Here is a 13,003-nt window from a genome sequence, read left to right on the forward strand (position 1 = left end):
GGAACGTCAGCGCAGGGCATCGCTCGGGAAAGTATGATGAAATGTAAAATAAATTAGCCTTCATCAGCATTCGCAGCAGTGGCCTCGGATGACTTCGGTGTCTTCGGTTGAAAAAGACGAGCGTGGTGATTTTTAATCTTCATACAACCACCTTCAAACCAACCGTTGGTTGCCCGCGAGAGCCGTCGGCATCTCATTGCTACGAGCGGGATGAACCGTGTTGTGGAGCAATTATGAAAATGGAACGTGTACGGCGAGTGCCTTTGATGGGCCCGGGGTTTTTTTTGTGTGTATGTTTTAGACATCTACTACACGCACACGTCATCAACCGTTGTTACCTGGTGCAAAACAATTGCTTGCTAATTCATTGCCTTCTTCCAGCAAAAAAAAAAAAAAATCCGTTTTTTATTGAAGTTTCAAGTGCTTCAATTCAAACGGGTCGATGACTCATTAGTCAAGCGTCATGCATGGTTGAAAGTGAGCTTTGTGTTGTTTGGGGGGGATGGGAAAATTGGAAGAAGATTTTCAGCTAAGCTGGTCTATCGTATCTATACACAAATCATGCTGTGAGCTGTTGTAGTGTAAGGAAATTTCTCTAAAGGAACAAATTGAATTAACCACATCAAATATAGGCAGCTTTTTAGGGAGGTGGTGAATTTTTTTCCGACTTGTAAGGAGTCATCCTAAGACAGATGATTTATTTTTTTTTTTCGTCACAGCTGTACTTATACACTGAGCGGAATAAGAATAGCACCATCATGTTTTTTATCATTGTTTGAAAAAATGTTACTGAATTGTTTTCTATTCAATCTACTCTCTCTCTCTCTCTCTCTCTCTCTCTCTCTTTTCTTGGCTTAAACCCTCTTGGGGCATATGGCTGCCATTTTTGTCGTACTAATCCTATTGATACCGCATAGTTGGATAGTTAGCCCTCAATACAGGGAACGGTCCGCAGGGGATTTGAACCCCGGTTCTGCCGTATGAAGACCGTCGCCTCTACCACCAGTCCATCCCTGATTTTTTAATTTATTTATTTTCTTTAAATGAAGTGTCCTGCTCTATTTTTTCCCTTTTTTCTTCTCATTTTTCACTCAGATGCTGCCAGTTCGCATTAAGGATGTAGTTTTATACCATCCAGTTGCTTCTCTCGGTGAACACACCTGGTTTAAAAACCTCGCTTAATTTACTCCACTTCAACTTTAGGTTTTTATTGTAACTTTGCGAGGTTTTTTTATGGATAGTGAGCGGGGGGGTTTAAAAACACGTCTGGATGGTATTCTATTCTTCGGTCGAGAGTCTCTTTTTCACATTGCTTTTCTTCTACCTCAGAATAATAATTCTTCCTTCGTTTACATATTCTGGTCGACTTTGTTCGAGCTATGTTAACATCACACAGTCGTGAAAAAAAACCATTAGAATAATATCGTAAGTTTAGAGAAGAGGAAAAAGGTTTAAACAAGCCAGTAATCAGACATCTGTTCAACAGAAATTGATTGAAATATCTTCCAGCAACATGCCACACAGTGATACGTGGAAGGATAAGCTAATTTATGATGCAGTAAATGCGGATATTTGCAGAAAATTAGTGAACTAAAAGAGGATTTCTTCTTCTTCTTCCTTGATACTACGACCTCGAAAAAACAAACTCGGTTTCTACATTTCAGGCTTCCTGTGGTTTGATTTTAGCCATAGCAAGGAAGTCTTTTAGCCCTGCGTATGGCAGGCGGTTTGGAAGAGATTTGAACCACCACCGAACCGCCCCTAGAAGCAAGCCAGGTGACTAGACTAGAAAAGGACAGTATCCTTAATTCGTGAAGAATTGCAATGCCAAGGGACCACAAGACATGTGCAGCGTGTTCTGTCAAATAACAAACACTTGGATCGGACACGGTTTCTTGAACAGTATTACTGAACAGAGCGTCATCACTAGAATTGGGAAGATCTGCTTGAAGAACCTGGCTCTGATATAAGTTCAAACAGTGATGCTGGTAAACAGTTAATTTGAAGAGCTTTTTAATTTAAAGGAGAGCTTCTATAAGCATGAATCTTGACGAGATTTAAGTCTATAAATGTTTGAAATAGTCTTACCCATGGTCGAGTAAGAACTCTTGGCCCATGCTTCTTTGAACAACTGGTAAATGACGCGATTCATAACTCTAAACTGCCTAAAGCATGATTTACACGGAACATTTTCAAGGCTATGAACAGGTTAGTACGTGCTTCGAATCTTGAACCATTATAAACACTTTAGTTAATTCTTCCTCGTCGCTCTTATAAAGCTAGCAAACAGATAGACATGTTTTAACAAGCTGTAGTATTGCACTTTTACAAATGCTGACAACTGATCGGACTGTATGCCCTATATAGAAGTTATGTTGGTCACATCGTCTTCTTCTTTTTTGGCACTACAACCTGTAAAGGTCTCGGCCTGCTATTTCTGGCTTTCTGTGACTTGCTTTAACCCGTAGCAAGGTAGTCAGCCCTGCGTACGGTCACATAGACACGGCATGTTGAAATATTTTTGGAATATCCTGAAAATTTATAGTAATTTAATATAAGTTCTAATATAAGCTCGATGGAAGAGAGAGAATAGTAGAGCCCGATGGAAGATGCGGCAGAGGCGCCGACCAGCATACGGCAGGACCGGGATTCAAATCCCAACTGGATCGTTCCCCTATAGTGAGGTCTGACTATCCACCTTCGTAGTATAATTTAGTCTAGTAAGCCGGAAATGACCGGTGGTGCTATGCTTATTTCGCTCAGTGTATTTAGTATATCACGGTGAAAGGTTGCAAATTCAAACCCATCTTTTTAGTTTATTTTAAACCAATTGAGTAAAGAAAAAAGAGCAACTAAACTGTTTGAAGGAAAAATAATGTTAAATGAACTAACAAAGAAAGTAACAAAACGAAACCCAGTCATACACATCAACATCAACAAGGGTGTGACAGCTAAGACAGCTAACCGCTAGATGGGGAAAACAGGATTCGACACTAGTGTACATGGGAGTTCTAGTTCTAGTTGTAGTTTGTAAATTGGAAGATTAACACGATTAACATGAACGGATCGCTCGTTTTAAAAGAAGCCAAAGGAAGGATTTAATTTTAAGTTCGTAAAATGTTAGTAAAGTGAGTGTGTTCTATGGCAGATGGAAAGACTAAAAAAGAAAGAGCTAGAAGAGAAAACCTGTTGCTTGCTAAAACAGCCGTGAACCAGCGTGTGGAAATAGAAAAGCGACAGCAGCATGTAGCGAACCAAAAAGAAGAAAACGCACTAGGAAAAACATAGCAAGAAGCGCCTGTGTTGCTGTCGTTTCTGCAGTTTTGTTTTTGTTTGCTCTGTTTGTTTGTTTGATGGAAATAGTGAAGTAGAAGAGACTATGAGACACATCAACATTACCGTAGATTTCCACTTCGGATTCGTGCTGTCCTGTTTGGCGCGATTGGAAGGCATTTTGTTTTTGGGTTTTCGATATGGGTTTTTTGTTGTTGTTATTGTTGCGCACAAAGCAGCGTGTCAAACCGCAATTGTTTTGCCGTTGCAGGTTGGTTTTTCGCAGTTTAGAGAGTATACACAGTGGTGGTGGTGGTGGTTGGTGATGATGATGGTTATGTGTATTACGAGCAGAAGTATATGAAAGTACAAAAAGAAACACAGAGAAAACAGAGACATATACAGAGAAGTGGAAAACAGGAGATAGACAAAAAACGAACGGAGAGCCAAAAAACGACACAAAAAAAGGGGAAAAAAGAAAGTGGTTAAAGCAAACGATTGGAACAAAACAACGCAAAGCGTTTTTTGTGGTTGTAAGAGACACTTTGGCGAAACAATCACAAATGGCGCAGCGTTGCCAATGTAGCAGTGGCAGTGTTGATTGTTTCGCAGCATATTTTCGATAAGTTTTTGAGGGTCCTAGATTCCTAGATTTCTTAACCGGTACACATTTTTGCAAAGGGGTAAATGCACCAATGGATTGCCAATCAGAAAAAAGGGGGAGCAGTAATGGTGAAACGGTTTTTGGCTTAAAACATTACTACAATAACATTTACACTCAAGTAGCCGCTCAATGATACAGATAAGAAAGTCGAAATGGTTAGCGATTATTCTGTGTTTCATCTTCTCCGGCGCAATCGTATGGGAAATGAGTCTATTTTACAAACGTGTATTTAGTTAGCACTACCCCATGGTTGTTCTTAATTATTGATTCGAATTTAGAATAACAATAAAACGGTATGCCAAATCAATACAGTTACGATTTAGAGCCCAAAAAGGTAAAGTTTTACATTGCTACACCATTTTGTAAAAGAAACTCACTACAACACACGCGTATACACACTACGGGAAGATGGATTGAGAAGGGCGCGACTTTTAGACACTTTAGAGATAACGTGTAACCGTGTGTAAATGTTGTTTGCCAGTGTGTTTGTTGTATTTGTTAGAGTCTGTTTTTTATTGATTGTATGGATTTGTGTTTAAGTTATAGTTTAGAACCCCTTGTAGTTGAAGAAGTGGGACTGAAATGTACATTGGGAACCAATTCAAAATACGGGCAAGTAATATTAACAGTAATTATATTGTAGTACACGGTGTTTTTAACAGATGGCGCCACTTTCAATGCGCTATTCATTTGTACCTTATAGTGAATTTCTATTAAAATGCTATATGGCCTGGCCATTCTTTTTTATTTATTTATATTTTAATTATGAGGGCTTGGCGCCGCATTTTCAACACCGCTAGTGCGGACGAAGTACAAATTGACAAAAAATTAAAAATAAATTAGCAAAGCATTTATTTCCTGTTTTTTTTTTGCCATCTCTTCGGCATGCTCGATTGTGGATATGTCCAGGCCATTCTTATGTCACAAAAAAACACTTTTTGTTGATATTCGAGCATACTTGGGATAACACAAAATACAAAGAGAAATTACCTTACGATTATTGTAAAAACATTGAGCACATCTTGTACTGAAATTTGGCATTTAGCCCTCATAATCAAAAATAAATAAATAAATAATTTTTGTTAATACTTAAAAAAAAGGAATTTTTTAAATAAATAAGGCGCACGTTTAAAAAGATAATCTAAATTTTCGAATAGATTTAAATGGGCAGGATTTCTGTTTTTACCACTAAACAGATAAAACATCCTGAATAATGCTTGAAAATGTGAATGTTCATTCCAATAGACTTTTTAGTAGTTTTTAATTGAAATTTAAATTTTATTATACAAAACAAAAGCTAAGCTTAAATCAAATAGATTTAAATGAACATTGACATTTGCAGACCGTCTAAGTGTTGGCTGTTAGCAAGCGCCATCTAGCGTAAAATAGGCCAAATAAAATTTCAAACTAATTCAAATACTCGCATCTCAAATAGCTGATTAGATTTAAATCTACAAAAAAAATATTATAATAGATAAAAATGAAAAGTTATTAATTGCCTATTGTACATAAATATTAATCAAGCAATACAGCTAAGCTGAGAATAGAGCGTGCCGTCAGCCAGGTCGTTAAAGAAATATTAATTTAGTTTATTTCAAAACTCTTATGTGGACTTAATTTGATCGTTCAAAAGCTCTGTTTTAAGCATCTGTAGCGTCATCTGTTTTTCTTCACACTGATTATTTAAAACACCTGCCACACTTAACAGTTGATGGTTTTCTTGGTGCATTTTCAGTTCACTTCTTCTTCGGTGAATGTGTTTGGAAGGAGTTTTTCATTAGTTTCGGGATAGGAGGGAATATTTGGAGAACTTCTTTCAAGACCTCAATGTACCTTGATGAAATCATACTTTCTTTAAAGCTTCAAAGCACAATGTCTCTAGGCACGCTTAGATTGCTTACAGCACTGCATTCTTACTACAGTGATGGTGATATTAAGCTGTCTTGGGTGTTACAAATGTCAGACAATAAACAATCAAGTACAACGTGGGTGTGGGCCAGCTGGCAGCTGGGGCCAAAACTCCCAAGTTCCCGAACCGGAAAGCGGTACAGTTAATTCGTGCAACAACAGTCGTAAATTTCACTGTTTGCGAAACTTTTGCCGCGAACTCCTTTTTTATTTGTTTGCCGACTGGTCTGCCTCGTTGGTGTTGTTTTGTTCTTTGGGTTCTGGTTGAGCTAGGAACATTACTTTTGCAATGGATTTCGATGCTGTTTTCAAATCTGGGGTGGATAATATTGATATTGTTTGCAGATCGGGTCCGGGGACACTTTTGTTTTCATGCTCTTGGAGGGTCTGAGACAACTTGGTTATATAAATCAATCAAGAGCGCGGCACTAAAGTTTAAGTCTGGACAACCTTGTGAGAAATGGTTTAAAATGGATTTGGAATAGGTTTGATCAGTATAATGGTTAAAAGTTTTTTTCGCAGGTTTGCCAGTCGGAACATCTCATCTCAAGCGTGAGGAAGCAAGCTCTCATACGTAGGAACTAAAATTGGTTTATTGGTAGATATTATACTAAGGTATTATTTTATATCAGGATTTGGATTTTATATCCTTAAAAACTGGAAAAGGTTTTTACCACCCTAGTAATAGTCCAAAATGAATTACCAATATATGTTCTTTATTCGATATCTTATTCCGTTATAAAGCTTTATGTAGTCTCCTTACTGTACTAAACCTTCTCATAGAAGCAAAAGCATTTTTTCACTCGCTAAAACCCAATTCAGTAAAATTCCGTCTTCCTTTTGATAAGGAGCCATAAATCAGATCGTATCCTTCTTTGTGTGTCTGCTCATCGATTCAGTCCAACCCGAGAGTAAGGACTAAAAGTTTGATATAAATATTTCAATGTCAGTGTCGCTCGTTCTACTGGATTCCATAAACAATGATATAAAAATAGCGATAAAAAGCTGCTCCCACACGCTCCAAGCGGAAGAGGGAAGCCCAAGAGACCCCCCAATTGAAAATAAGTCTAAATATTTGTGGCCCTTTTGTGCACCGTCCAAGAATGGCTGGTGCTCTTTTTATAATGAGGAATTCGATTCGTTACTTTCCATCAGTTCCCGGCAGGAGGTTCTGATTGTCATTTTTCCCTCAGCTTTTGAAACCAATATCCCCCGTGCTTCCCGCAAAGCCACAAAGTAGAGCGTGGCAGCAGCGGTGGTAGCAGCGCGTTGTTTTATTGTCCTTTAGCGCTAGCGACCTCCTGCTGGTGGTCGTACTCGTTTATGCGATACGGTTTGACGTCTGACCACGCTCGAGTAGCTGGCCAGGTTGGATGGCCGGGATGGGCTGGCCAACCAGTATGTGGTCGGGTACCCATCGAGGATTCCCCGAGGCCCCTGAGGCTTCCGGAACAGTCGTTCATCGAACAGTCACAGTGGTGCAGTTATGCACCGGTGCATACTACTGCTTTAAATATGCATGGCATATATCATAATCTTTCAATCCATTCATCCCCAGCGCATCCCCCATTCCTAGGTAGTAAGGAATGTGCTTACAACGAACGAAACACGAGCTGGTTGAGCTTTTCTCGGTGCAACATGGTCGAGGGATAATAAATTTATGTCACTACCAGACCCTCGATCGTGTGCTTCCGTTCGGCAATCGGTAATGATGATGGTGGTGGTGCTGCTACAACCATGCAGCATGCTAAATATTGATGTCTGCATAAATATATCAACCGGCAGCCGGCTTGGAGGAGCCGGCCCCGGTTTTTCTCTCTTCGGCTTCCGTATGGCTTCCCAGTGGATGGTATGCAACTGGTTTAACGAGCTGGCAAATAAAATCCATCCGGGGTTCGCTCTAAATCAGGGTGGAAATAATTTATCGATAGTTAGAAACCTACTTTCCCTTAGGTTTCGGAGTCCCATTTTTACAAAAACTACCTTCCTTAACTACCTCCTTCCTTCTCCGCCTTAAGCGGAGAGTATCGATTTAGCAGAATGAATATCATCAACTCGCCCGCAAATACCAACGCTTAGTCTAGTACGCCCTTTTGCAAAACTTTTACTGTTCGACCACAGAAACAAGGTCGACCGAGTTACAGAGGAATCGTTTGTAGCCGATTATATGTAGGGCGCGTCGGACAGTTATGATGCCGTCATGCCGGTGCTGACATCATCATTATCATCGTCAGCATCGGCATCCTTCCCACAGGAAACATGCTCTTAAACATGGGGCGTTTGGGCTGTGATGGTCTCCAGTGGGGTCGGTGGTCAGTGAAAACGCTTTTGAAGGTCATTTGCAATTCGTATTTGGAATGATGTGTCGAGCATTATGGAAGAATGAGCCAGAGTTGTACGTAGTTAATCAACTATTTAAGGACTTCATGCTCAACATAATGTTTCACTTAAGCATTGTTTTATATTGGTCAGTGTTATTGGACAGTGTTGGTCAAAACAATAAGGACAGTATATTTTTGTATTGTTCCATAAATATTTTTACTGACGAAAATAACTGTATTAAATGGGTAGTACAAGACGTCTGGACTTGGTGACAGTTCGTAGCAGAAAAAGGTTGAATCTGTTTATTGCACGACGCACGTACAACATTTCTTACAAAAATACTTATAGGCTACGCAAGATAAATGTAGTCATGTTTTATCATAACAATATTGATCTAGATGATCTCTACAGATTCAATATACAATTAATCGAATTTAACGGCTGTGTTGGCACGGTATAAGTCAGATGAATCGTAAAATATTCCCTTCAAATATCTGGAAACCTCAAAACCCAAAATTAAATCTATTCGATGCATACATATTTTTGTCACTTTCACAGATTTTGTAGAACTCATGAACTACTGAATAATCATGTAGAACAGACCTTACCGGTCGTATTGCTACTTTAAGACGTTATTCAATAAATATACAGTGACGGCCAATATAATGAGCTCACTTAGAATAGAATTAGATAAAAAATTAAATAAAAAATGTTAAGCCTTTCCAATAACAAAACTAGACTGTTGAAAAGTACAATCAGACAGTAGAATCTTCATCCAAATTGTTAAAAAAAACTAAGTCGATTCGATAAAAATCGACATTATAAACTCATTTCCACGATTTATCAAAATTATATGCTCTTATTTTGTTGTCTCTCACGGTATGTACCTTAGCAAAAATTATTGTTCGTTGTGCATAAACTAAATAAAACAGTTATCAAACAGTTTAAGTCGATCAAAACAAGTTCAAGAAGTCGTACAAATAACAGTTAATTACAGATTTGGTCAGATATTCTAATTTAGTTGGCTAGAATTCTTTCAACATGTAACATTGGCTAAAACTAGCGACTTTTTCCCATAAACAAACATTATTGGTAGAACCGGGCCTGATAGATGTTTCATATTTAACGAACATTAATAATATTATGTCATTTCCTAATACAAATAGTCTGTAGAGGTCTAACTCTTCAGTTAAGGAAATTTTTATTAAATTTTTATGTGAATTTTGAAACATATGTGTTTTCAAGACATTTCAGGGTGATTTATAGGTTGCACACAAAATCTCTCGCGTCTTGCAATGGGTTCTTGATGATTCCTTCCGAAGAAATCTTATGTTATTGACCTTTAGTGTGCAAATAAGATGATTTTGCTGACGCATTTAACCATATTTTTTACAAAGCAAATATCTTCAAGTTAAATATTAAAGAAATTTGTATAAATTAATCTTAATCAAAATCGAAAACGTTCATCATATTGTATGCATGACCGTTGCACCGTCGTACCTGTTCACTCTCGTGAATTGCTTCGCCAGCCCAACAACATTGTGTGTTAGTGTCTGATCGTTGCAATGCATGGATCATGTGCATAAAATATGCAAACTCCCCCACTGACCCGAAACCGGCCCAAATGCACCGTGTGCCATGTCTGGTTTAGTTTTCCGGCATCGGGTTGCGTTGGGCCGTGTTAAATCCACAATGCCACACCCTGACCCGCATCCAACGGATCTAGCGTGAACCTGCATGATTTAGAACGCATCATCGAGTGTGTGACGTGTTTGAAACTATGATTTGCATGCTTCCTAGTCATTGGCCCCGATTTCCCCTTTCACCGGTGGCCAACGTCCATTCTGACCCAGATTAGCACCACGCCAGGCTCCGTCAACACGTCTGTTTTTGGGAGTCGAAAGCGCCCAAAAAAGGTTTCCCCTCTTTCGCGGCGTGAGTTGTTCACTGTTTCACTTCACTAGCTTTCTTTTCTGGCGATTTTGAGGTGGATGGAAATCTGTCAGAAGGATTGCATTAGCGTCAGGTTGGGTATGGCGATTCACGAGACGCACCACAGCAATGCGCTAGACGGCACTGCGTAAAAATGCATATCGCATCGCACTGCACCGTATTCGCGAGAGAAGGCGCAGCACAGAGCACGATCGATCACGCGTGACTCCATCATTGATGGGCTGAACACTCACGGCTGAACAGCTGGAGCACTGTGCGTTTCCAGTCGAAAGCTGCTGACAGACACTTCGGCAAACGTACACGGACGGTTGAATTTTAGTTTAAATTTTATTGATCAGCAATATGCTCTAGAAGAAACGTGGCTTAAATGAAATGGGGTTTTTCAATTTCAAATGCTGGCTAGAGACAGGTAAGGTTGAATGTTAAGTAAATTACTGGCCAAAAAATTATATGTAAAGAATTATGATTTATAGAAGAGAATAAAATATTTCAAACAGGCTGCATTGTTCTTTCGATACATTGAAGCATTCAGAAGTGATCGATGATAAAACGTTTCGATAGCAATTAAGAAGCGCATGAAGATAGCAAGCTTACTATTTAGGCATATGCCACCGACCAATTCCGGAAATTTATCTAATCAATAACTCACCTATTAGGGAAATATAATAATCAATATAATAATAATATAAGTGTCCAATGACCCTCCAAAAAGTAATTAACAAAAACATTCTAAAAGTGTTCACTGAAGGCTAAATGCTTATTTTAAAACCATGAAGAAAAATAAGAAAAGAGCTTTCAAAAACAAAAATAAGGGTCTATTTCATGAATAAACTCTGATTATAATATAAAATATATAGAATAAAGTATTAGAAATTAACTAAATGAAATATTTAGCTTACTCTCTGGTAGTTTACAAACCAAAGTTTGTGAATATTAATATCATTTGGCCCTACGACCTCCAGCCTGTCATCCTTGTCTGGACGAGATTCCAACTCCGGTCCTGCCGTGTGAAGGCCGGCGCCGCTGTCGCTTCGGCCAGTGGACCGCTCCAAAAGTACTAAAAATTCTTATTAAAACATCAGTGCGTTAGGGAGACCCTATTGCAATTTATTGGTTTGCTGTACATACATTCATTCTCTTCTTGAAAGGCTAGATGAAATATGTATTTGACAAAATATCAATTAGACGCTAAAAAAGAATACGTTAATGACGTGTCCATAATAATCATTAAGTAAGAGACAATAGAAGCTATCAAGCAGACGTTTGACGCGTTTTGTGCAGCATCTGGTGCGAAACTTAACGCAGAAAATACAAATGCCATAGACAAAGATTTAGAGTAAGTGAATAATGTAACAAAATTAATAGTCCATGGATTAAAATGAAGTTCAGCCTTCAAATATGAGGAATTTGGTATGCCGTGCTATGGAATATGGTGATTCTTTGAGACACATGATCGTACTCAATTGGGCTGCTGCAGCTAAAACATTTGCTCAATTAGCTTGGGTAGCTCAAATTGAGGGCCATAACCTTACATCAGAGAACAATTCTAGCTAATACATGAGGGGAAGACGCCAATAAAAGGGTTCGCCAACCCTGGACGTAGGCTATAAAAGCGGAGATTGTCCAGGAAATGGTAGTAGCAATTGAGTGAACGAATTGTACAAATCTTTACTTATAGCTCATCTCTAACCTGTATTTCTAATAGTACCTTAGGATCTTAAATTATAGTACCTTAGGATCAATTATCACAACAAATAAATACCACATAGCCAAACTGACACTAGGGCAATTCATATGGCCAAGAGATGGTCTTAAGGTCAGCATGCAGCAACTAGCCTTATCAACAGCAAACGGTGGGCTAAACTTGTTAACTCCTTTAAGGCGAAATCACTTCTAACCAAAAGATGCTTAAAAGAAAAGATACATGAGCCATTCATCGCCCAATTCGTAAAGAGTATTAAAAATTCTCCTTGTATTTCTAGACTTCCCAATTATTATCCATGTTCATGCCATAATAGTTAAAAAAAACTTAAAACTAACTGCCGTCAATAGCACTGCACACGTTGGTTTAAAATATTTAAGGCACCCAATTGTTCAGCTGAAATGTTCAGTTTTAAATACAAACAAAATGGGTAAAAATAATTGCATAAAACACAACAAAAATAGCTAAGCCCAGACTTCTTCATCACTGAGACGTATTAAATAAACAAAAATCCCACTCAACACAATCTCCGCCGGGGTGAAAAAAAAAAACCAAAAATCCCCCGAACGTCTGTCCTCATCGAAAACCAATAATGAAGGCATCTTGGCTCGCCGGGTGGTTAATCAATAGCGGCTTTAGCAATCTTGTTTAGTTTCGTCCGATTCGTTTTCCCCCATTGCTCCTCGAAGCACACATCTCCGGTATCGGGCATCTGAATCGGCCAAATAAAGAAGCATCGCGCTAACACAAAGCACTAATGGTTCGTGTGAAAGATAATGCAACGGGGAGTAAAGGGGGTGGGGGATAGGATAGGATCGCCTATCGGTTTCCGGTTATCCATCGTCGGCCACTGATACAGAAAATCTTCTCATCACATACACACACACACAGGCTCATACTAACGATCGGAAATGAGACGCTGTTGTGCAGACTTTATTTTCCTCAACGTTTCCAACTCCTTAATTTAGGCCGATACACATATACACAGAGAGAGAGAGAGAGAGAGAGAGAGAGAGTGAGTGAGTATTTGAAATAAAGCCTAAATGAAGAGGAGGCTAGATCGGTGCGACGGCTCGCCGGAAGAAGGAGCAACTGTGCTTGATTAATGAGCTTCGTCCCCGTTTGGTAGTACGATGCATGGTGGGAAGTTTGATGGGTGTGTGTATGTAGTAGGATTGTTG

The 13,003-nt window shown here is 39.0% G+C and overlaps 1 protein-coding gene across 1 annotated transcript in view; it reads right to left on the reverse strand.

The window, feature by feature from the left end:
• Positions 1–3,273: 3,273 nt before the first annotated feature.
• Positions 3,274–13,003, reverse strand: part of LOC118516336 — a 37,909-nt gene continuing 28,179 nt past the window's right edge. Inside the window, exon 7 of the mRNA XM_036062145.1 lies at positions 3,274–3,429. Within this exon, the coding sequence (XP_035918038.1) occupies positions 3,274–3,429 (156 nt within the window). The remainder of the gene's footprint in view (positions 3,430–13,003) is intronic.

This window comes from Anopheles stephensi, unplaced genomic scaffold (assembly GCF_013141755.1).
Source record: "Anopheles stephensi strain Indian unplaced genomic scaffold, UCI_ANSTEP_V1.0 ucontig280, whole genome shotgun sequence".
Taxonomy (NCBI): Eukaryota; Metazoa; Arthropoda; class Insecta; order Diptera; family Culicidae; genus Anopheles; species Anopheles stephensi.